This window comes from Callorhinus ursinus, unplaced genomic scaffold, assembly GCF_003265705.2.
Source record: "Callorhinus ursinus isolate GAN/ISIS: 27379988/994484 unplaced genomic scaffold, GSC_fseal_2.0 scaffold11, whole genome shotgun sequence".
NCBI lineage: Eukaryota > Metazoa > Chordata > Mammalia > Carnivora > Otariidae > Callorhinus > Callorhinus ursinus.
This window is the reverse complement of record NW_027397073.1, coordinates 47799183-47825146: the sequence shown is the minus strand read 5'-3', so window position 1 is coordinate 47825146 and position 25964 is coordinate 47799183. Positions and strand designations below refer to the sequence as shown.

At 35.5% G+C, this 25964-nt stretch overlaps 1 protein-coding gene across 6 annotated transcripts in view; it reads left to right on the top strand.

The window, feature by feature from the left end:
• The window catches only part of RBBP8 (RB binding protein 8, endonuclease), a 110338-nt gene that overhangs the window by 19445 nt on the left and 64929 nt on the right, over window positions 1-25964 (top strand). For 2 of the 6 annotated variants that reach the window (XM_073898416.1, XM_025886764.2), the window contains 3 exons: window positions 2576-2779; window positions 16268-16310; window positions 24594-24689. In XM_073898416.1, coding sequence (XP_073754517.1) covers window positions 2671-2779; window positions 16268-16310; window positions 24594-24689 — 248 coding nt within the window. In that variant the 5' untranslated portion in view covers window positions 2576-2670. Of the gene's footprint in view, window positions 1-8; window positions 535-1273; window positions 1304-2575; window positions 2780-16267; window positions 16311-24593; window positions 24690-25964 lie in introns of those variants that run through there. The other 4 variants (XM_073898415.1, XM_025886765.2, XM_025886763.2 and 1 more) reach the window with 4 other exon arrangements.

The following is a 25964-nucleotide window of genomic DNA, read 5'->3' as shown; positions in this document are numbered from 1 at the left end:
TGAGTCGGAGGGAGGACGAGCTTGCGCTCCCTGTGGCTCTTTGGTCTCCCGCGCGGGCTGAGGACTCGCCTGCCGCCGCCGAGCCGCCCCGCGCATGCGCCGGGGGCCGCGGTGCGCACTTCCCGCGCCAGTTGCGCTGCAGGCTTTTGGAACGTTTGGGTGACAGCGGCGCGCGGGAGAGGCTGGGGGCTCCGGATCTTGGGATGGGAGCCTGTGGACCTCTGCATTGCTCGTAAGAAGACCAGCCCGAGTCCCTATTCGTTTATCTCGGGCACCTGTGTGACTCTTGCCTTACCTGTGTGAGAATATGTGTGGTGGGTGCAACAGAAAAGAAGTATTTTACTGAGCACCTTAACTGTGGTGGTTTACACTGCTCCAGGACGCACAGAAATGTATTAAATTGTTACAGACCTTTGGACCCGGGATGCACCTTGGCGACACAAGATGCACATTTCTGCGAAATTAAGGCACCTCATCGTGCATCGATAACGGTTCAAGCCAAGAGAGGTTCTGACAAAGGTGCTGGGAGTGCAGGTTAGGTTGGAGAGGGTTTTGTGAGCCAGAATTTTCAAGTTTAGTGTTGTGTTGGTAAACTGTTTTTAAGTGGGGAAAAAGCCTTTTTTTTTTTTTTTTTACTACCTCTGAAGATATATTTAAAAATGTTTTACACTATTGGTTTTAAGCAATTTCATACTATGCAATTTTAAGTTATTCATTAAAGTAATTAAAACTTTTAAACTATTACTTAATAGAAATAATTATTTTTCTTGGGCTAAAGTATTTTGTAGTTAATTAGCATCACTAGAGCCGCCCTCCCCTCCCCTCTTCAGCCCTGCCCTCGAGACATAGTGTGGGACCTAATTGTATGACCTTGGGCGAATCACTTAATCTCTTAAACCTGTTTCTCCAACTCTAAAATGAAATTAATAACAGTAGCTGTTCTACAGAGTTCTCAAGATTAAGTTTTAAAAAATGACTATAAAACAGCATGGTATCTGTTATATAGTAAACAACAAATGGTGGCTTTTGTTGACAATAGGCCTTTTATCTTTTAGGGTTAAGAAATAGAATTCAGGCCTCTTTGGAAATAAAGCTGTATTAATTCATGCACCCAATCCTCTTTTAAAAACTTTATAATGGAAATAATAAATATACATGAGAGAGACTAGAATTATGAACTCTGTCACAGACCCATCCATTACTCACTTTCAATAATTGTCAAAGCAGCCCTTCTTGTTTCATCTCCTTACCCAACATTTTTTGTTTGTTTTAGCTGGAGTATTTGAAAGCAAATGCAGAACAGGTGAGTTTACCTGTAAATATTTCAGTATATATCTTTTTAACAGCTAAGGACTTCCTTTTTTTAATATGAGCACATTATCATACCCAAGACAATTAAAAATAATTCCCTAACATTATCTAAAATCCAGTACATGTTCAGTTTTCACTGATTGTCCCAAAAAAACCTAAATCACAGTTTTTAAAAAGCTTAATAAAATTGTGTTTTTACAGTATTTCTGTAGTGCTTTTCAAAGTGGCTTCAGTCATAATCTTGCTCCTTTAGAAATGTCATTGCTGGGGCGCCTGAGTGGCTTAGTTGGTTGAGCATAGGACTCTTGATCTCAGAGTCGTGAGTTCAAGCCCCACCTTAGGCATGGAGCCTACTTTAGAAAAAAAAAGTGTCATTGCTTATTTTTAGCCTCATCATCAGAGACCTTGAGAAATGGTTTGTAAGAGACACTTAAATCAGTTTGGACACATTAGCAATGGTAAGGCATTGGCTAAAGAGCCATGTATAAGGTAGAGTAGACTTGTTAATCGTTTGACTTAGTAGTAGCTAGTTAATGGTTTCAGCTTAAGGACACGTATTAAAGTATTTGTGAATCCACTTGAACTTCTTAGTATCCTGTTGCTTCCTTTGGGGCTACGCAAGTAATAATCATTTCACGTCTACTCTGAGAGGGGCACAAAATAGCCTTACCCTTTCTGCCTTATTATTAGACGTTTCTGTATTCATAGATCTTTGTTGTGCCTCTGCCTTGCTCACTTATTTCTCTTGTTATGAGAAAGGTATTCAGATCTTCAGGTGTATTAATCACAGTCATCTTTCTTGCTCTTTTATAAGATTTGTGCTTCTATGAATATGTAGATGTGTGTATATGTATATGTGAATACTGTTTAAGTCAAGAGTATTTCAGAACGTTTTCCAATTTTTGTTGCACTCCCTGTCAAAATTTAACAAAGGAATAAGTTAATTTAGAATGATGAATCAATCAATACAGAGTGTGAATGACTTCAGACCTCCATAGCAGAATCATCTCAACTTAAGTAAGTTCTTCCTAGGAGGAATAAGAGAAAGTTTGCCTGAAAATTTAGCTTAACTAAGGACCAAATAACTGAAATCAGGGTTCTCACCATACTCATTTTCACTTCCCATCCCCCAAATTCTCAAAGTGATTGATTGTAGGTAAATAAGGAAAACTTGAGAAGAGCTGGCTAGGCTTGAAGGTATCCTGACATCAAATTACATACATATAAATGCAAAATTCGTTTATGTTGCAATCTATCGTTTCAGGCATTTCAACTGTCAAAGACAACTTCATACCTATATAATGTAACAGAAAAAGGTCAGAAAACATTAGGCAAGAAGTGTGGAGCATATTAAGCAAGATGAACATCTCTGGAAGCAATTGTGGAAGCCCAAGTTCTGTAGATATATCTAATGACTTTAAGGAAATTTGGACAAAACTAAAGGAGTATCATGATAAAGAAGTACAAGGTAAAATCTTTTTTTAAAATACTTATAGCAGTATTCTATTGAGACTAGTAGTGATAACTGTGTGACAGTTCAGAGATCTCATTTTTAAAGGACCTTTATTGTAACTTTTTGTGACTTAGTTATGATAGAATTGTTGCTTTGTAACTACAGACAACTAATACAGGATGTAGTACTTGGACAATTTGTAGTTATTGACTTAATGGTAATATGTGTGGTGTGGTGGAAAGGGCATAGAAATTGTTGATTGAAGACCTGGATTTGAATTCTGAATTCATTTATCTACTTGCTCTGTGATCTCAGCCAAGTTATATAACCTCTAAACTTAATTTTTTTCTGTAAAATTATTTGCAGGATTCTTTATAGACTTTGAAATACTACTTAAGTTATTCTTCAAGCCTTTGGGAATCTTTGCTACCAAGCACTGAGACATAAAGTTGAATGGCAGTTTGCCTTCAAAGAGCCTGAAGTCTAATAGAGATAGAGTCATGTAAACAGATAATTAATGGTATAATGAAATAAGAGCCAAACTGGTTATATGAAGTGCAGTGAGTGTACAGAGGATTCAGCTATTATGGTTGGAATGAGTATATAAATATTATTTGTGATTGTGTTAAAATGTACTCCATATAAAAGAATTTTCTAATAAAGGTAAACTGAAGGTTTGGTATTAATATCTATCTAATTCTGTGTCTTTGACATAGTATATTTTCCCCATGCGTGGGAAATGCTTAGTATTACATTTGTTTCTTGCTGCAACTATAGGTTTAATACTACAGTGCTTTACAGCTTTCACATTACACTGGGGTGCCATGAAAACGTGATCCACCTAAATCTAAAGTATAGTATGTGGGTCTGTATTGGAACTTTCCAGTGGTAAATGTAGTTTCTGGCAGAACCTCATCGTAATGGACTCATCATTAATTAACGGGTTCTGAAACATGAACCCCAGAAGTATTCTTGCATGCCCCAGTGTACTCGGGAGACACTTATTCAAGGGATGCACTTACCATATGCCATAACTTGTGAATAAGAATGAATCATATATAGTTATAGTTCGAAGAGATTTTGTAGTGTACAAATGTGTACTTCCTATATGTTATCTGGGAACATACAGGAAGAACGGGTGCATGTGAGATTTACTGTCAGACCAGACTTTACAACTGAATTAAGTCTGATTAGCCAGACAAAGAAGATGGTGGGAGGAGGGGAGGGAATGTTTTAAGTAAAGAGAACAGCATGTGCAAAGGTTTGGCAGTTAACAGCTTGATTTTAATCAAGGAACTGTAGACAGGTTGGTATAGCTCACAGAGGGAATGAGGCAGGAGGTGGGAGTTTATTAGGCAGGTGGATAGGAGATGATGCAAGAAAGGGAGATAGGCTCAGATTATGTATACCATGCTGAAGAGATTGTTATATCATGCTTTGTCTTTAGGATTTAGTCTAAAATTTTCATCTTGAGTGCCTCCTATTGCATAGGAGTAGTGCTATGTTCAGAAAGAGGTCATGTGATCTACTTATTAAGTCTATGAGTTCTGGATGGAGGCTGCCATCTAAGATGCCATTTGAAAGCCATCTCACCACTCGAAGGTGGTGACCTTGTGCAAGTTTTTTAACTATATAGTGCATCAGATTCCTTATCTATAAAATAAAGATGCTATTAATAGCTACTTAATACTGTATTAAATAGTTTCATATATGTAAAGCATTTGCAAAAGTTTCTGGCACCTAGTAAGCAATATATGTGCTAGCGATCATGTGTTAGGTATTAGAATGCTCTCCTTCTGAAGCAGCACCATTATATTATCGATGCCTGCTGTGGACCATCCCAGCCAGATACAATAAGATACTATAAAAAAGTTGTAACAGAGGTTTCACATACTTTTTATTTTCCTCTTTATGATTTTTTAAACAGCTAATTTCTAGAAAGAAACAAGAATGGACAAAGTAAACATGAGAAAACTTAAATGGTTAAGAAATCTTAGAAAATTCTTACCTTCTATCTCTTTTTGGCAAGGGGGAGAATGGGGATACTTACTTTAAAAAAAATTGTCATGAAATATACATAATTTTTCATCTTAACCACTTTCAGGTGTATAGTTCGGTGGTATTAAATATATTCATAATGTTGTGCAACCATCACCACATCCATTTCCAGAGCTCTTCATCTTGTAAAACTGAAATTTTATACCTATTAAACAATAACTCCCCATTTACCTGCCTCCAGCCCTGGCAGCCACTATTCCAGTTTCTAGCTCTGTGATTTTGACTACTCTAAATACCTCCGAAAAGTGGAATCATACAGTATTTGTCTTTTTGTGACTGGCTCATTTCACTTAGCATAATGTCTTCAAGGTTCATCCATATTGTAGCATCAGAATTTTTTTCTTTTTTAAGACTAAATAATATTTCAGGCGCTGGGTGGCTCAGTCGTTAAGCATCTGCCTTCGGCTCAGGTCATGATCCCAGGGTCCTGGGATCGAGTCCCGCATCGGGCTCCCTGCTCGGCAGGAGGCCTGCTTCTCCCTCTCCCCCTACTTGTGTTCCTGCTCTCGCTGTGTCTCTCTCTGTCAAAATAAATAAACTAAATCTTTAAAGAAAAAAAGACTAAATCTATTGTATATACCACATTTTGCTTATCCATCCATTATTGGACATTTGAATTGCTTCCATCTTTTGGCTATTATGAATAATGTTGCTCTGAACATGGGTGTACAAATAGTCTCTTCAGGACTCTGCTTTCAACTCTTTTGGGTTATCTACCTAGAAGTGGGATTGCTGAATTATGTGGTAATTATATTTTTAATTTTATATTACCATACTCAGGCACCTGGGGGGCTCAGTCAGTTAAGCATCTGCTTTTGGCTCAGGTCATGATCCCAGGGTCCTGGCATAGAGTCCCGTGTTGGGCTCCCTGCTCAGCGGGGAGTCTGCTTCTCCTTCTGCCCTTACCCCCCCCCACTTGCCATCTGCCTCTCAAGAAAATAAAATCTTTAAAAAGATAAAAATAAATAAACTACCATACTCTTTCATAGCAGCATTTTACATTCCCACTAGTAACGCATGAGGATTACAATTTCTCCACATTCTCACCAATACTTGTTATTTTCTGTTTTTCTTTTTTTTTTTATGGGAATAGCTATCCTAGGGGATGTAAGGTGATGCTGTGATTTTGATTTGCATTTACCCAATGATTAGTGATGTTGAACATTTTTTCATGTGCTTATTGGCCATTTGTGTATCATTGGAGAAATGTCTGTCCAAGTCCTTTGCCTATGTTTTAATCAGGTTTGTTTTTTGTTATTGAGTTGTAGAAGTTCTTTATATAGTTTGGATAGTAATCTTTTTTTTTTTAAGATATATTTATTTATTTGAAAGAGAGAAAGAGAATGTGCCAGGGGAGGGACAGAGGGAGAGGAAGAGAGAAGAATCTTAAGCAGACTCCCCATTGAGCGCAGAACAAGATACAGGGCTCAATCTTAGGGCCCTGAGATCATGACCTGAGCCAAAATCAAGAGTCGGATGCCCAACCAGCTGAGCCACCCAGGTGCCCCTGGATATTAACCTTTATCAGATATATAATTTGCAAATATTTTCTCCCATTCTGTGGGTTGCTTTTTCACTCTGCTTATATGTGTGTCCTTTGATGCCCAGAACTTTAAATTTTGATATAGTCTAATTTATTTTTTTCTTTTGTTGCCTATATTTTTGGTGTCTTATCCAAGAAATCATTGCCAAATCCAATATTAGTTAGCTTTTACCCTGTTTTCTTCTAAGAATTGTATAGTTTATCTCTTATGTTTAGATCTTTCATCCATTTTCGGTTATATTTTGTATATGATGTAAGGGCGAAACTTCATTCTTTTAAATGTGGCTATCCAGTATTCCCAACACCATTTGTCGGAAAGACAGTTTCCCTCTTGAATGGGCTTGGCACCATTGTCAAAAACCATTTGATCATACTGGGCTCTCTATTCCATTGGCCTCCACATCTGTCTTTATGTCAGTACTACACTGTTTTGATTACTGTAACTTTTAGTAAGTTTTGAAATCAGGAAGTATGTGATCTCCAGTTTTGTTTTTCAAGATTGTTTCAGCTGTTTGGAGTCCCTTGAGATTCCATATGGATTTAGGACAGATTTTTCTATTTCTGCAAAAATCCTCATTGGAATTTTGATAGAGATTGAATTGAATCTATAGATCTTTTTGAGTAGTCTTTTTGACATCTTAACAATATTAAGTTTTCCAGTCCATGAACATGCCATGTCTTTCTATTTATCTATACCTTCTAATTTAAGGAATATTTTGTAGTTTTCTTTGTACAAATCTTTCATGTCCTTAGTTAAGTCTATTTCTAAGTATTTTATTCTTTTTGATGCTGCTATAAATGGAATTGTTCTCTAAATTTTTTTTTAAAGTTTTAATTTTTTTTTTTTTTTTGTAATCTCTACACCCAATCTGGGGCTCTAACTCAGACCCTGACATCAAGAGTCTAATGCTCTTCTGACTGAGCCAACCAGGAGCCCCTCATTTCCTTTTCTAATTTTTTGTTGTTAGCTTACAAAAACACTACTGATTTCTGTGTATTGATTTTGTATCCTGCAACTTTGCTGAGAGTATTAATCGTAGGGTTTTTTTTTTTTTTTTACTTTTTTAAATTTATTTATTTATTTATTTATTTAAAGATTTTATTTGTTTATGTGACAGGGAGAGAGCACAAGCAGGGGGAGCAGCAGGCAGAGGGAGAGGGAGAAGCAAACTCCCCGCTGAGCAGGGCGCCCAATGCAGGGCTTGATCCCAGGACCCTGGGATCGTGACCTGAGCCGAAGACAGACACTTAACCAACTGACCCACTCAGGCGCCCTAATTGTAGTTTTTTTAATCCCTAGCTGAAGTAAACATTAGAAGCTCTTTAATTTTTTTTATTGTGGAAGGTTAGAGTTCAAGTACCTCTATTATACGTGTATCCCTTAGTGCTCTGTTGGGCTCATTCTTTGATAGATTATTCTGTTTCATTAAAGCCTGCTTTCAGCAATTGGATTGCTGCTGCATTTAGGGTGTAATTTCATTTAGAAATCCAGGTATCAATTTACTTATTGTTTTATCTATTGATTTTTTTTTAAACTTAAGTTTTTTCCTAAAAACGTCGAAAAACAAAGTAAAAAAAGTTAGTCCCCCAACACAAACTGGTCACCACTTTTATAATCTTTTTTTTTTTTTGAAGATTTTATTTATTTATTAGAGCACGAGGGGGAGGGAAGGGAGGAGAGGGAGAAGCAGATTCCCTGCTGAGCAGGGAGTCCACCGAGGAGCTTGATCCCAGGACCCTGGGATCATGACCTGAGCCAAAGGCAGACGCTTAACTGGCTGAGCCACCCAACACCCCTTTATAATCTTTTGTGTTTGTGTTCTCCTATGTTCTTTTCTAATTTAAAGTTCAAGTCTTTTGTTCCGTTTTGTTTAGGAAATATTACATATATACAAAAGTTAAGAAAATTGTATAATGAACTCCTATATATTCATCACTCAGCTTGAATTATCATCAGTGAATGGCCTGTCTTATTTTACCTGTATTCCATGTACTTCTCTATTCCTCTTTCAGTTATTTTGGAGTCTCTGACATAATTAATTTATAAATACTTTAGTAGTATGTATTTCCAGTAGGCTTCTTTAACCAAACAAATCCATCATCACACTAACAAAACAAATTATTAACATCTAATACCTGTTAGATGATAGAGTTCAAATTTCCACAGTTATCTAAAATGTCTTTATAGTTGTTCAAGTCTATCTAAAAGACATTTCTGTTATATTTGATTACTATATAAGTTAATTCTTAATATAGACTTAGTTTTTGTTTCTCTTATGAGATTAAGCATCTTTACTTATGTTTAAGGGTAATTTATATTTCTTTTTTATGAACTGTTACATACTTTATTGCGTGTATTTTCTAGGATTGTTGGCCTTTCTCCTCTCAATTTCTGGGATCTGTTTAGTTGACTAAGGCAGATTAGTTTACTTCAAATATTTGAAAAATTGGAAATTCAAATTTGTTGTTAGTGATAAAGAACTGATTTTAAAGTGAACTATGCTCATGGTCATATGTCCAAGGATAAATGTGAATTTTACATTAATTCTGCTCTTCATTTGACTATACTGTTTTCCCCCCAAAATCTAGCGTAAGACATTGAGGAACAATTCTGAGTTTTAATACAGACCACCATTCATTCAGTGAGTAGTAATTGGATTATATGCTAGGAATGATAGCAGTTGCTGAGGATATAATAGTCAAGAAGACACAGTGGGTGTGGGGGGCTTTGTATTCATTTGTTTAAGGAAAATATTTATACAATACCATTGTATAATGAAATGATAGCAAAAATAAGCCTTGGTAACCCTAATAGCAACAATGTAATCTGCTATAGGCACTACTTTTAAAACTGGGAAGGAATAAACAAAGTCTTCCAATTTCTGTTGAAGAGCTGCAATATTCTCTTTTTGGTTTATCATACCGTGACTTTATAAGGTTTACCAATAAGAACAGCTTCAAGTTTATTCTAGGAGTGTTACTGCTGCATATTATAAAACTTATTCTTTGTGACCCAGAAGTGAAGCCAATACAATATTTTGAAATAATTTAAATAGGACCAGACATAACTTGAGTTCCTAGGAAGAGATAGAGAGTTGGCATTTTTGATAATTAGCATTCTGCCATCTTCAACATAAGGTTAAGTTCTTTATCCTTCAAATAATTACTTTCTGTTGTTTTATAACTGATTTGAAGATCACTAAATTTTTATTAGGCAGAGTCCCTGTCTTACTCATCTTTACATCCCTATAGGTAAAAGTGCTTGACATCTAGTAAAAAATTAATAAATGGTATCTGAATGAATTGCATAGTTTATAGGTTGGTCAATGGAATATTTTCTTGAACAGTATTTTAAATCCCATAATATATGAAAATATCAAAATTTTATATCTTTAAAATCCTGAAATACTTTACTACTTTAAAATTTGTTTTTAGATAATACTATAGAAAGTTGGGAAAGGAAAAACAAATCACCATTCTACAAGAACAACGTCTGTGCTTTTTTTGTTCATTCTTTCCTAGTTTTAAAAGAAATGTGTGTAGCTTATTGTATTGTGATCCGTGTACATAGTGTTTTTTATCTGGCTTATTTTTGTTATTTAATTATTTAGACTGTGCTTGCTTTTCCATGTTGTGCATGATCATTTTAGAATTTTTATATATGCCCATTTAAAGTTGGGCCAGTTTTATTTTTAGGCTCTTAATTTAACCAGGGATAAAGTATTTGGCAGATTTCTTCTTCATGTTTCTTAATGTTTCAGGGTCTTCAGGAGACCCCATTTTATCATGAGGAAGAATCAAGAAAATAAATAATGTACTTTTTAATCAGAAACAACATGCCATATTCATCCGATTATAGAACATATAAAACTCACAAATATCACCTGGCGGGTAATTCTTTTAAATTGTATACTCATAGTTATGCTGTTATACTCATCATATTCCCAGGAGAGTTAGTTTGTATACACTAAAAAAAGAGAGGAATACAGCAGTTTTTATATTTAGCTAACATCTGTGTGTTTTATGAACGGTAGGTCTTAGATGTATATGTGAACTGACAAGAGACGATAATTTCTGGTACATTGTAATACTAGATTGATCAGGGTACTTCTTCCAATTTCAAAATCATTTATGGGTTCTTAAAGGTATAAATGAATGAGCAGTATTTAAAAAATTAATGTTATTTTAAAACGTTTGTGTTCAGACGAGGCAAATTTGCTGAAGGCAGACTTTTTGAAGCATAGTTCTTTGTCAATGTATTCCACATAGTTCCATATAAAACTAGATCTTACAACTGTGTGATAACATCAAAGACATGCCTGAAGGGTACTTAATTTTTTTTTAAAGTGGGGGATCCACTTGGAGAAACCAGTATAAGAGGCTATTTGAAAGACATCAAACATGGACTTGTCTGGACTTTGCAGGTTTTGAAGTCTATATGGGAATCAAAATTGACTCATTACTTTTAAACCTTTGTGTCAGTTTAAAAAGAGAGAAAAGAAATCTTTTGAATTGTACTTGAAATATATAATTTTTACTTAGATATCCAAGGAAGTCTACCCACCCATAGAAACTTACATGCATCTGAATACCCCCACTGTATCTTGAGGGTTTTTTTGCCTCATTTGACCAAAACATGGTAAAATGATAGCTAAAATATGCCATATACAAGACAGCTTGTACACTGATCACAAGAATATATTAAGCTACATGCGTTTCTTTTAAAACTGGGCGTGAATAAATAAAGTCTCTCAACTTCTGTTCAACAGCAAAATGCAGATGAGACCATTTTTGTTGGAAAATTCTGGAGACATTTGTGACTGAGTTTTTATATCTTTTATCTTTAGGATAATTTTATCTTTTCATGATCGTTCACTCTAGTGTCTTAGTTCCTTTTGGGACAAATGCTGCTAGACCCCAGAATGCCACCATTTTAATAAATGGTCTCTTATTCATGCCAGGTTACTGCCAGCATCTCATCTAATAATGTTTTGTCAAATGTAGTAATCAGTTTCTTAGAAAACTAGGCAGATTTTTCAGGACAAAATTAGAACCCCTTTGAAGAAATAGGAAATTATAGGGTGCTTGACTGGCTCAGTCAGAAGAGCATGCAACTCTTTTTTTTTTTAATTTTTTTTTTATTTGTTTGTCAGAGAGAGAGAGTACAAGCAGGGGGAATGGCAGGCAGAGGGAGAAGCAGGCTCCCCACTGAGCAAGGAGCCTGATGCGGGACTGGATCCCAGGACCCTGGGATCACGACCTGAGCCAAAGGCAGATGCTTAACAGACTGAGCCACCCAGGCGTCCCAAGAGCATGCAACTCTTGATCTCATGAGTTTGAACCCCATGTTGGGTGTAGATATTACTAAAAAAAAAAAAAAAGTAATAAAAAAAAAGAAATAGGAAACTATAGAGGTTCTAATACAGCAGGATAACTACTTCTTGATTCAGTTTTGGACTAATTATTTCCTCAGATGTTTCATCAAAAATCCTAACATTCATATTAAGACTATATAAATTGGGTGCCTGGGTGGCTCAGTCGGTTAAGCGACTGCCTTCGGCTCAGGTCATGATCCTGGAGTCCCGGGATCGAGTCCCACATCGGGCTCCCTGCTCGGCAGGGAGTCTGCTTCTCCCTCTGACCCTCTTCCCTCTCGTGCTCTCTATCTCTCACTCTCTCTCTGAAATAAATAAATAAAAAATCTTTAAAAAAAAAACTATATAAATTAACATTGAAAGGAATTGCATGCAATTTTGGTCCATAACATCAGTGTCATACTCACTATTAAGAATACTATCAGCAGCTCTCACATCCATTATTCTTCCATTTGTATTAACATCTTTAAGTTCAATCGAGTGCACAAAAAGTAGTTTATCCATTTTGAGATAATTAAATCTTTTTTTTTTTTTTTAAGATTTTATTTATTTGTCAGAGAGAGAGAGCACAAGCCGGGGGGGAGCAGCAGGCAGAAGGAGAAGCAGACAGAGGGAGAAGCAGACTCCCCGCTGAGCAAGGAGCCCAATGCAGGACTCACTCCCAGGACCCCGGGATCATGACAGCCAAAGGCAGATGCTTAACCAACTGAGCCACCCGTGTCCCTGAGATAATTAAATTTTAAGAGCAAACTAAGCATCTTATAAAATCAAGAGTTTTCACTTTGGTAACAAAATAATTTATTAGGCCCTTGCAGAAATACTAGTGGTAATATTTTGGTAGAAATTAAATTACTTGAGCTAAAAAATAAAGCCACTATTTGTTAAGAAAGGTGTTATTAGGCTTATTCAAAACCATAAGTAAACTGTTTTAAAGTGACAGTATGTACACTCTATATGGGTTGTTCGGGGTATAGAACTAAAGTAAAAAAATTAACAGCAGTGATTTTTATTTTGTTTATAATGAATTCTTGCCTCATTTCTGCACATATGGGCCCTTAATTGTTTCATTTCCTCCAATATGTTCGCCAGTGTAGGGTTAATTTGTAGTACAGCGCTTACTTAGTCTTGTGAATGCTGTTTCCTCAATAGGTATCTCAGGTTGCCAGTGTTACAATCCCAGATACTTTGCTGAACAGACTACCTGTTCATACAGGAGCTGCATTGTTGTATAGCCTCATTCCTTCCGATGGGTGTGGAGCAGGATTAAAGCACACTTTATAGGGGTTCTAATTGTAGATGCCTAATTGACTTGATGAATAGCAAATGCTAAAATTTAAACACACACACATACACATACACACATAAACCTGTTTCAGAGCTGATCTGCGTGACAGAACAAATGCCTCACAGGTGTTGAATGCTTACAAGATAAAAGAGTACTCTTTCCATATTTCCCAAGAATTCTCTTTTGATGTTTATATGGATTTTCTATCTCATTGTTTCTTTTCTTAAAATGGTCATGGCAGGAATCCATTTCATGTTTGGCTACACTGAATTTTAGAAGTCAGCTAAAATTAAAAATAAAATCTATCAATGAGTAAATTTTCACACACTTTGGGAAGAAAAGAGAGTGAAAAACTGCTGACTTTAGTCTTTAGCCTAGTCAGGTCATAAGTTCTTAATTCTTCAGGAATGATTTGATGCTTTACTAAGTACCTTCAAGTTCTCGTGAGTTTGTTGTTAACCTGAATTTGACAGATGGAAAAGATTTTTTTTTAAAAAATCATAAAAGTTTTAATTCTTAACATTAAAATATTTTCCTTTATGTTTTATATTTTAGCAGTTTCCCAACTCTTAGGGCAGATCTTTTCCATAAATTTTTTTTAGCTTTTTATTTTGAGCTTATTGTCGGTTCACATGAAGTTGTAAGAAATAAGACAAAGAACTGTCCTGTACTCTTTACCCAGTTTCCCACAATGGTAGCATATTTTATAGCTGTAGTATCATAGCACAACCAAGAAATGGACATTGATACAACTGATCAACCTTATTCAGATTCCTCTAATTTTATATGCACTTACTTGTAAATGTGTCCATGGTGTTTTCTATGCAGTTTAATCACGTAGATTCCTGTGACTACCACCAAAGATCCCTTACACCAGTTTCTTAAGTTCCTGACCCCCTTTCTACCACCCCATCCCCTCCAATTTGTGGCTACCCATGATCTGTTCTTTATCTCTATAATTTTTTCCTTTTAAGAATGTTATGTAAGTAGAATCACATAGGATATACTCTTTGAGATTGACTTTTTTTTCAGCCAGCATAATTTCCTTGGAAACTATCCAAATTGTTCCATATATCAATAGTCCACTCCTTTTTATTGCTGAACAGTGTATGTGCTATAAGTATGCACCAGTTTTTTTTTTTTTCTTTTTAACAGTTCACCTGTTGAAGGACACATGGATTGTTTCTAGTTTTTGGCTATTATGAATAAAGCTGCTGTGAACATTTGATAACTTTTTACTATTCATAATGCTTGTTTATTCAAATTTTAGGCTGTAAATATAAGGGTAAAATTGTATCATACCAGTTGGACATTTCTTAGAGGTGAAACTTGAGAAATAGGGCCAAAGTCTAAGGCAAAAAAATTGTCCGGGGCCTTTATTTTTCTATAACATCTAGATTTCCTGGCAGCACATTACTACTTGGTGTAATAAGAAGAGTATTTCCCTTCAGTATTTATATGACTTTTAACCTTCAGCGCCATGGAGGGGGATTGGTGGGGAAATGTCTAAGTTTTTAAAAACTCTTATTTGTCTAAATGATATTGTTCAAAAGCTCGTCCTAAATTAAACCGATAATGAAAAGTCCTGTTCTTAAAAATGACAAATTTATTAATGTTTCTATAGATATTACATGGAAAGCTTTTCAAAATGTATAACTTACTAGAATCAATAAACTACCAAAGGCAAATATTAAACCTTTGATTTTTCAAAAATTAGTTCATACCTATTTATTGGGGACTAAATCTACCCCAAATAAAAGAAATTCTTGAGTAGATATAGAACTTCAAAACTTGCTAAGCATTATTTTTAAAAGTAAAATAAAATATCCACGATTGAGAAAATTGTAGAAAGATAAAGATTGATTTAGGAATCAAAAAGTAAACACAGAAGCTTTCCTCCCTTTATGATAATCTTATTGCAGAAAATAGAGGTCATAGAGGAAATAGAAAACTAAATAGTGTTGCTAAATAGACATTTCTTTTTACTTAATGATCTTAACTGTATTCTAAAAAACAAGTGTTTATATCATGTTTTACTTAGACGTATCCCTATTTTAAGCAGTTTTATTGCTGTCAATTTTTCAGTATTCTTTGTGACTATGAGTTTCTCTATGGTTTGGGTTATATTTTTAGGTTAGAATCCAAGAAATGAGATCCTGATGAAAGAGTCCTATTACATGTTTCTAAATTGCTTTCCAAAAGAATTGTATCAATTTGTAATACCTCCAGCAAAGTATAGGAATATAGTTTCACAACACTTTTATCAACATATTGGGTATTACAATCTTCATAATTTTGCTAAGTAATTGTTTTGGTTTGAACTTATAGTTAGTTGCTAGTAATGTTGGATAGATTTTCATATTTGTTTAATGACTGTTTTTCTCGGGTGCCTGAGTGGCTCAGTTGGTTAAGCGACTGCCTTCGGCTCAGGTCATGATCCTGGAGTCCCGGGATCGAGTCCCACATCGGGCTTCCTGCTCAGCGGGGAGTCTGCTTCTCCCTCTGACCCTCTTCCCTCTCGTGCTTTCTATCTGTCATTCTCTCTCTCAAATAAATAAATAAAATCTTTAAAAAAAAATGACTGTTTTTCTCCTTTTGTTAATTATTGTTTCTAAAAATTAGAAATGTCATCCTATTTTGTTCATATCCTTCCTTGCAGTTTCAGTGCCCTACAGCCTGCTTTCTTCATTATAACTACCTGAATCCCATAGGCAGTGGTCTTCTCTTATGTTTCGTGTCAGACTCAATTAAAATTGAAAATACATATAACCACTATCTTGAGTGTCCTTTGTTAAGTACTTTAGCATTAGCAGTTTTGCTCCTTGTCCAAGACTTCCTGCCATAATCTATTTTAATCCCAAAAGACATGAGCCTATATAAGCATGATTGCTGTCAGCAAATTGCATAGGCTATGTCAGAACATAGGCCTTCGTTTATAGTGAACCTCTAATTATATGCTTGCCCCTGCTATTATAAAGGAAGTAACTCACTTTAGGTAGAGAAAATTTTATTCTACTTAGCTGTCACAGACTAAAAGCAGTAATGTCGCAGATATACTTTTGTGACCTCAGGGTGCAAGTAAGGGAAATACACTCTCCAAACTAATGGCACCTGGCTCATTATTCAGAGCCCAGAGTCAAGTGACTTAATAGTGTAGCATTAGACTCATAAACTCAGATCAACTGCTTTAGAAATGGTAAATGTATAAATAAAATACTGTGGGTTTTTTTTTTCTTTTTCAGGTTTACAAGTAAAAGTAACCAAACTGAAAAAGGAACGAATTTTGTAAGTATTAGTATATAACACTGATTTCTTATTTTTAAAGTAATTGATACTGATGTCCTATTTGATCTCAGTGTCTTATTTATAAGAAATTAGCTTTGGGGCGCCTGGTTGGCTCAGTCGTTAAGCGTTGCCTTCGGCTCAGGTCGTGATCCCAGGGTCCTGGGATCGAGCCCCGCATCGGGCTCCCTGCTCCTTGGGAAGCCTGCTTCTCCCTCTCCCACTCCCCCTGCTTGTGTTCCCTCTCTCGCTGTGTCTCTCTCTCTAAAATAAATAAATAAAATCTTTAAAAAAAAAAAAGCTTTACAGTGTGGACCTTGGATAGTTGACAATGCGTTTTTCAGAATTCTAAGGTAAAAAGACTAACTTAATTTTTAGTATATCCTTAGTTAATATTTGCTTGTTTTATATTTTAATATAATTTTTATATGTGCACACATATAAATGGATATATATGTATATATAATTTTTTTCCATAAGGTATTTATTAAGATGAGAACTGGTCTCTACATTCATTTTGATCTGTTAATAGCATTCTTTTCTCAATGTGATTAACACCTGAAATTTAAGATACTGCAAGAGGAGAACAGAATAATTCTGGGATTTCTGAACTGATAAAAGAAATGGGAACAAATGAGACCCCTTTATTTAACCAGTTTGAAATTACCAAAGGTTCCCCTGAGTTGTTTTGGTTATTAAGCCTAGAATCAGATCTGATTTTCTAAGTCAGAAGCAGATTTTATCCATGGTTCTTTAGGGCTTCCACATTCAGGAATCTGAAACAGATGGCATCATAGAATATTATTGCTCATAACAAAAATTAATATCATTGTGACCAATATTGCATTTGCATTATGGTATATACATACCAATGGGCCTCAGTTACTTTGTATTTCTAAAGCTTCCAGGGCTCTAACCAAAAGCTGGAGTTAACAGCCACCCATCAAAACACACCCAGTTGTTTTTCTCCATTATAATCTCAAAATGAAAATTGGGAAGTTTTCTTTCACACCCATCATGTATGGGAAATGACTTAGATTCAAAAATATCATTAATTTTTAAAACAGGGTTTTTTTGAAGAATGATTTTATAATCCTATTTAATTAGCAACATTTTTAAGTGCTTTGTATTATTGAGAGTGTACATATTCCTGCCTTACAGGTGTCATTTTAAATATCCTAACCATAGAATAATCCATTTCTCTGTTTCTTATGTTTAGTTCCTGCAATTGAGAGATGTTTCTTAACTTAGAAATTAAGCCTTTCCTGAATAGTAAACTTAGGGTGTGTATCTTATTAGTTAGGATTTTGCAAAGTTCTCAAAGTATTTCCCCGTGAGATACTTACTAATTACAAAAGGCAATATTATAATATTATAGCAGAGAAACCAGGCAGAATTCATCTCAATTAAACTACCAAAGTTAACTAGAAATCAGATGTGTCAGTCTCATATACCCCCTGATTTGATGCACTAAGAAGAGCACAACATTACTCCTATAGTATTCTTACCAAAAATGCATAGCCCATATTTTATCATGGGGAAACATAAAAAAACCCAAGTTGAAGGACAGTCAAAGTAACTGGCCAGTACTTTTCAAAGATGTCAAGATTGTGAAAGACAAAGAAAGATGGACAGACTATCACAGATGGAAGGAGACATGACATTAAATGCAATGTAGGGTCCTGGGTTAGATCCTGGACAAGAAAAATGACATTAGAGGGACAATTGGAAAAATTTGAATAAGGTCTGTAGATAAGTTAACAGTATTGTATCAGGGGCACCTGGGTGGCTCGGTTGTTGAGCGTCTGCCTTCGGCTCAGGTCATGGTCCCAGGGTCCTGGGATCGAGTCCCGCATCGGGCTCCCTGCTCAGCGGGAAGCCTGCTTCTCCCTCTGCCTCTCTCTCTCTCTCTCTTTCTCTCTCATGAATAAATAAATAAAAAAAATCTTTAAAAAAAATCTTAAAAAATTTTTTTTAAAAAACAGTATTGTATCAATGTTCATTTCTTGATGTTCATAGTTGTATTATGGTTATGCAAGATGTTAACATTTTGAGAAGTTGAGTGGTAGATATACAGGCACTCTGTTCTATGTTTATAACTTGTTTATAATAAATCTGAAATTATTTTAAGATGAAACATTTAAAAAATGAAAAAAAAACTAACATTCATCCCCTGAGTTTAGAGAGATCAACTTCTCTTCAAGCAGCTGTTGGATATTGAAGAAATTCAATATTCTTTTAGCAAGGAATGAAAAAGACATGGCTGTTGGACAGGTGACCAAAAATGTCACTGGTTAGACTAGTCCTAACTCCTACAGTTCAGAGGGTGAACTGCAGCTCTTAGGGCATGATTTCCTTCTATGGCACAAATTACCTTTTGTTTCTGCGGGCAATAGGGATTTCAAAAACTCTCCAGCCTTTTAATGTACTTTAATTAGTATTGATGGTATCACCTTATGTTTATGTATGTCAGAATTATCTGCATAGTTGCAGAAGAAAACTCTATATGTAAATTCCTATGATAAGAGTTATTCCAAAAATATTGAAACTGTGTCAGTTGGATGAGGAAAACAGGATCATTTTCTTGGTTAATAAGTAAAATTTCTCTTTTTTAATCCACTTGAAACCAAAAAGGTGAAACATTTTTGTTTTACTTAGGAATAAATACTTCTTTTCAGTGGTGAAAATATTTTGAGTCATTTGAGACTTAAAATTATGAAGTGTATTTATTCTGTTTTTTTTGTCTTCATTTTTATTTATAGCCCAGCTAGTGTTGGTTGCTACAAACATTGCTAATCAGAAGATAAGTACCATACCAAACATTGCCTCTGGCCTTTTTTATTTTTTTTTTGAGAGAGAGAGAGAGTGAGCATGTGCACATGAGTGCACAGGCAGTGCACGAGCAGGGGGCGGGGCAGAGGGAGAGGGGGAGAGAGCATTTTAAGCAGGTTCCACCTCAGTGTGGAGCCCAACTCTGAACTTGATCTCACCACCCTGAGATCATGACCTGAGCCGAAATCGAGTGAGATGCTTAACTGACTGAGCCACCCAGGCACTCCACCTCTGCTTTTCTAATACCAAACATGTAATGTTTCAGAGTTGATTAGTAGTTAGACAATGAGTTCTTTATATTGTGCCTTCGTTCCGTGTTGATTAACGATCTTGTTAATGCTGGATTAACAGCCATTGATTAGAATGACATCCTTTAATCAAAATGTTGGTCACTTTTAAGAAGCAGTACTGAGGGGCACCTGGGTGGCTCAGGCAGTTAAGCGTCTGCCTTCAGCTCAGGTCACGATCCCAGTATCCTGGGATTGAGCCCCGAGTCAGGCTCCCTGCTCAGCAGGGAGTCTGCTTCTTCCTCTGCCTGCTGTTCCCCCTGCTTGTGCTCTCTCGCTCTCTCTGTCAAATAAATAAAATCTTAAAAAAAAAAAAGTAAGCAGTACTGAAACCCAGAAATTACCATATTTGCTATTTGATTGCAGATTTTAAATTTCATTCACTGAGTGTTTTTAAAGGAATTTAGTTTTATTAAAATGGATTCTTCATGTAGGACTAGGGATTCTATTTTCTAAAATATTACTATTTTAAATGATAGATTTATAACTGTAAGGTAGTATTTCCTCTTAGCTTAAATCAGATTTCCCTGCAATTGAATGATGACACATAATTAGAAGCAATCTAGATTTGCTTATCATGAATGTACTTTTTTATTACAGACTTTTTACACAGAATGTATTTCTCCATACCTATAACCAGCCACATGAAAAACTTCTTAAATTTGTAAATGGCTGCCAAATTTTACTTTCTCAAAAATCATCTATAACACTTTTGAATTTTTTTTAAAGATTTTATTTATTTGAGAGAGAGAGAAAGAGAGAACAAGCAGGAGGGAGAGGGAGAGGGAGAAGCGGACTCCCTTCTGAGCAGGGAGCCTGATGCGGGACTAGATCCCAGGATCCTGGGATCATGACCTGAGCCGAAGGCAGATGCTTAACTGGCTGAGCCACCCAGGCGCCCCACACTTTTGAATTTTAAAGAATGGAAACCCAACTGGTTTTTCACTAGCTGATGATAATGCCTTACTTCACTTGTAGTTTACAGAGTCATTTGATCCTCTTTGCAACCTTATAATATATATATATATTGTAATTGCTTTGTACTTGTGTACGTCAGGTAGCTTGGGGTTGTACATTTTGGAAGCACAGGTAAGTAACTAAATTCCCTTTATTTTTACTGCCTATATTACCATAATCCCCCTATCTCATTATTTTTTACAGTATACAGTTAGGGTATAAGAACACTCAGGATGTCTTGTTTCCATATTGTTAGAATAGCTGTATTTATAAGGTCAGGATTCCCTATCTTTAGGAATTCCTACCTGGAAGAAGTAATTAGAAGAGGAGTCAATAATTATACCATATTTTGTCCATCACTTGGTTGTTTCAGACCTGTGTTTTGATGATAGTTGTCTCTACACATGGTTAATGCTTTTCTCTTACATAAATTCATTTATAAAATTAAACATGTAAAAACGTTGACAACTGAATATTATGAGATTGTTTTGAAAAGTTATACTTAAGCTGGGTCTGCCTGATTGTTTTTACCTACTTGTGAACATGGACTACATCTGTTTCTGCCAATGTATATCCATTATTTACCAACCAATTGACTGTCTTAATGGCCAATTAGTGAATCTGATCATCCTATTTATTTGCCATTCTTTAAAGAAAAATAGTAACTACTTTAATTTCCACTTAGGAAATATAAAGATAACATTTACCATATTCAGCCATCCAGCTTTATAATAATCAAGATAATTCCCTTTAAAGCTGCCAAGAAATTTAAAAATTCTAAAGTATAAACTACCCACCTACAAATAAACCCTTCTAAGTTACTTTTTTTTTAAGATTTTATTTATTTGAGAGAGCACGAGCAGGGGAAAGGGGCAGAGGCAGAATGAGAAGCGGGCTCCCCTCTCGATCCGAGGACTCCGGGATCATGACCTGAACTGAAGGTAGACACTTAACCAACTGAACCACTCATGTGCCCCTTAAGTTATTTTTGAAATTAAGAAATTTTAAAAACTAAAAAGAAAAAAAAATCCTGCAGTTGTTCAGGACTGTTCTCATACTTTTAATTCCTTATAAAAAATAAAGTTTATGAGGAGTATAACTTGAACACATAGAATTTTCTCCATTTTCTTTATTCCTAGTAGTACCTATGTCTTTCACTACAGTGCTCCTCTATCCCTCCAGTATATGACATTGATTTTAAAGTAATGAGAAGACTGGCATATGTAGTATATGGGTTTGTTATCTATCATTTTACAGTTACATTTTCATATACAAGATTTATCCACTTTTACATGCCAGTTATTATTTACATGCCATTTATTTAAAATGTTCATTTACCAGGGCACCTGGGTGGTTCATTTGGTTGGGCATCTGCATCTGCCTTTGGCTCGGATCATGATCCTGGAGTCCTAGGATTGAGCCCTGTGTCTGGCTCCTCGCTCAGTGGAGAGCCTGCTCCTCCCTCTGCCCCTCACCCCGCTCATTGCTCTCTCTCTCTCTCAAATAAATAAATAAAACTTTAAAAAAAATAAAATGTTCATTCACCTCAGAAAGACAGAAAGCTACCTACTAGGAAAATGATACTGAGTCTCCAATAAAATGTTGCCTATGGGATGGATACATTGAGCTTATTTTAGATAGGTGAGGTTGGTTATTTGTTTTTGTTTTGTTTTGTTGTTTAAAGATTTTATTTATTTAAGAGAGAGAATGAGCTGGGGGTGGGGGGGGGGGAGGGAGAAGCAGACTCCCCACTGAGCAAGAAGTCCACCGCAGGGCTCCGTCCCAAGACCCTAGGATCATGACCTGAGCCGAAGGCAGACCGTTAACTGACTGAACCACCCAGGCACCTGAGGTTGGTTATTTGTATAGTAATAACTAACTTCCTTTGGATGACCAAGGTAGAGCTATCTTACAATATATTTCACTTTAATTTTTCTGAAAGTGCATGACTGTTTTTTGTAGCATTTAGAATTCATCATTTTGCTTTCTTAAGGAATTTGTTAAATTATTCCTGTAATTAGTAGAACCCCGTTATGTTTACCACTGAGTTGACATGAATATTTTGTTAAGTAATTAAGGTTAGTTTTAATTTGAACTTAGGCCATCAGTCTATTTGGTTTTAAAACAAATTCTATTATGTTCTGAATCATTCTAAATAGACAGGAATAGAATATGTAGATGTAGGATAATCAGACATAACATTACTATTACAGAGTTTTCTCTTTTGTTCATAATTTAAGAAAAAACATTTTGCTATGAACTTTTTATTCCTTTAGAGAGAGAGAGAGAGAGAGTGTGTGTGTGTGTGTAATTCAATATATGATCTGGAATGTAATATTTGTTATATTTTTATGATACAGATTATTTAGATTTTTTTTTAAGATTTTATTTATTTATTTGAGAGAGAGAATGAGAGATAGAGAGCATGAGAGGGAAGAGGGTCAGAGGGAGAAGCAGACTCCCTGCTGAGCAGGGAGCCCGATGTGGGACTCGATCCCGGACTCCAGGATCATGACCTGAGCTGAAGGCAGTCGCTTAACCAACTGAGCCACCCAGGCGCCCCAGATTATCTAGATTAAATAATAAATTCAAATGGGTGCTGGCAGCTAACAGTTTGGTAACTTAGAAAATGTGTTCAATTTTTCCCCCAAATTTAGACAAGTTCTTAATTTGGTTATATTTGTTTACAAAGTAGGATCAATGAAAGCTTGGTACTGCCTCTGAATTAAGTATATTTTCTAGAAGTATTAGACAATCTTTTAATTAAGTGAAAAACAGCCAAATTAATGAGTTTCAGCTGTCACTATATTATTTCCAAAATTTCAAATATCTACATACACTACAGAACTGTATGCAGTAGGCTGTTACTCTTAGATGTATTGATTTTTCATTTTTCATTCAATATCAATTATTCCACCGGTATGTGCAGAGTACCCTCTATTTTGGGTATCTGACATTTTTACTTAGTTGTTTAACTGTTTTGCTGCCAGTGATATTACATTCTAGCCATTTTGACATCTACTTTTTGTAGTGGAGTAGTTTGTCATTTGATATTTTAGACCCTTGGGACTGGGGAAGATGTTTCAATCACAGTATCTTTTTCATCTTCAAGACCATAGAGAAAATCCGAGTCAAATTTCTAATGGGTTTTCTTAGAATTAAATTATATGCATACTTTATATAATAATGTGATTTTTAAAAATATGATGGAGGGGTAGAATATGACACTACCTTGGAAAGTAGTCAGGTAATCTACTAGAAGAAAATTTTAGATGTCTTTGTTTTTTCTTGACTATAAAATCACGATGATAAGCACTTAAATAGAACTTACTGAGTGTTTGTACTGTTCTGCATGCTATACATACATTAGTGTTTAGTCCTTGCAAATGTCTTATTAGAAAGATATTAATGTATCCACATTTCTTGAGGCACAAAGAGTTAGGTGACTTGCATTAGGTCACACAGCTGATAACTGAAAGCTGAGATTCAGACCTAGGTGTTAGGATATAGGGTTCATATGCTTCCACTCCACTATTAGCTCTGGCTTAAAAGTAACATCAAATAAGTTTAGGCAATACAGAAATTAATAAGATAGAAAGTATAAATCACCCATAGTTGGAATAGAGATGAGTGGAGGTATCTGTTACTCACATTAACAAATGTAGACAAGGGGGCGCCTGGGTGGCTCAGATGGTTAGGCATCTGCCTTTGGCTCAGGTCATGATCCCGGGGTCCTGGGATCGAGTCCCACATCGGGCTCCCTGCTCCTTGGGAGCCTGCTTCTCCCTCTGCCTCTCTCTCTCTCTCTGTCTCTCATGAATAAATAAAAAAAATCTTTAAAAAAATAAATTAAAAAAACAAATGTAGACAAAATATTAAAAAACAATGTACATTTTAATAGCTTTTTTGACAACATTGAGTCAATAATGGCATCAGAATCCACTCCTTCCTCTGTGTTCCAGCATCATATAATGAATGCCTGATACTTAGAACAATACCTTCATAGTACATAAAATACAGAACAAATTCTAGTACAATTTGAACTATGATTAACAAGATATTTAAACTATACCTTTGAAGTTATTTATTTTAATACAAGAAATACATGTTATGGTTGAGACCATACTTTGCAGTTCTTACAGTAGAATTATCCTGTTGTGATGATTATCCTATTAAGATTTTTTTTTAAAACTTATTTCTTGACTTTTAGAGACGCACAGAGACTAGAGGAATTCTTCACCAAAAATCAACAGCTGAGAGAGCAACAGAAAGTCCTCCATGAAACCATTAAAGTTTTAGAAGATCGGTGAGTCTGGTTCTTGGGTATTCTCAAGTAAGAGGTGATTTCCCCCCTTCATAGAACGTTGGTTTTAGTTTATAAACAGTTCTGGGACTAAAAGTGCCCTTTTCCAACCTGATGTCAACTTTGGATAAATACTTTATGAAATTAAGGATATACACTTACAAATTTGTTTTTTATTAATTACAGCAATCTCATCAGTTTACCCTTTAAGTAATATTTCTTTATCTGGTGTTTGATACAGGGCGAGCTTAAGAATAGCTCTAATTAATTAGAATTAATGTTCTAATTCATTTGATGTCTGAATTCCATTTTTACATCTGAGTAGGTGGAAACTGCTTCACAATTCCCTATTTGTCTTCATATTTCTGCCTTTTTCCCCTGTATATTTCTCTATTTGCAGGCAGTCTAGGGATTCTTCTTTATGAATATTTCTAAGATAATGCCTATCACTTACTTTACTTCCACAAACATACTTTATTTCTCACTTCTATGAGATTAACACCCTAGATTTATTTTTTTATTTTTATTTTTTTTTTAAGATTTTATTTATTTATTTGAGAGAGAGAATGAGAGAGAGAGAGAGAGCATGAGAGGGGAGAGGGTCAGAGGGAGAAGCAGACTGAGCAGGGAACCCGATGCAGGACTCCAGGATCATGACCTGAGCCGAAGGCAGTCGCTTAACCAACTGAGCCATCCAGGCACCCAACACCCTAGATTTAGAAAAGCGTTACAGCAAAAAAAAAAATAGAAAAGCGTTACAGGATTTGCTATATGCCCATCTGAACTGTAAGTGCTATTTAAGACCTTGAACTACCTATAACAAATAAGGTTTCTTGCATTTACAGTTAACAATTTTCTTTTTGTTATTATTTTGTATATGTTACAGAAGAGCTGGTGGTTTGAGTTTGTCACTGTACCTTTAGTGGTGGAATAATCTACTCTGCACCTGTGCAAACTACAGGTGTATACTTGTCTTCCACAACTGCTGCCCCAGAGGATGCACATTTACCGAAATAGGCAGCCTGTTGCTCCATATGCTTCAGAATCATAGCTGTACATTTGAATTTCAAGCTTATACTGTGCCCTTAATTCAGATTCATAAATATTTGAGTCCTTACTACGATCTAGGTGTTGCTGTTAGGTGCTAGGGATAATACTATCCCTAGTATGAGCTGATATTTAATTTTCAAAGGTTTGGAGTGAGTCATATAAATAAGATGATTTCAGATTGTAAGTGCTATGAAGAAATACAATTGAATGATGTAACTAAGTGACCAC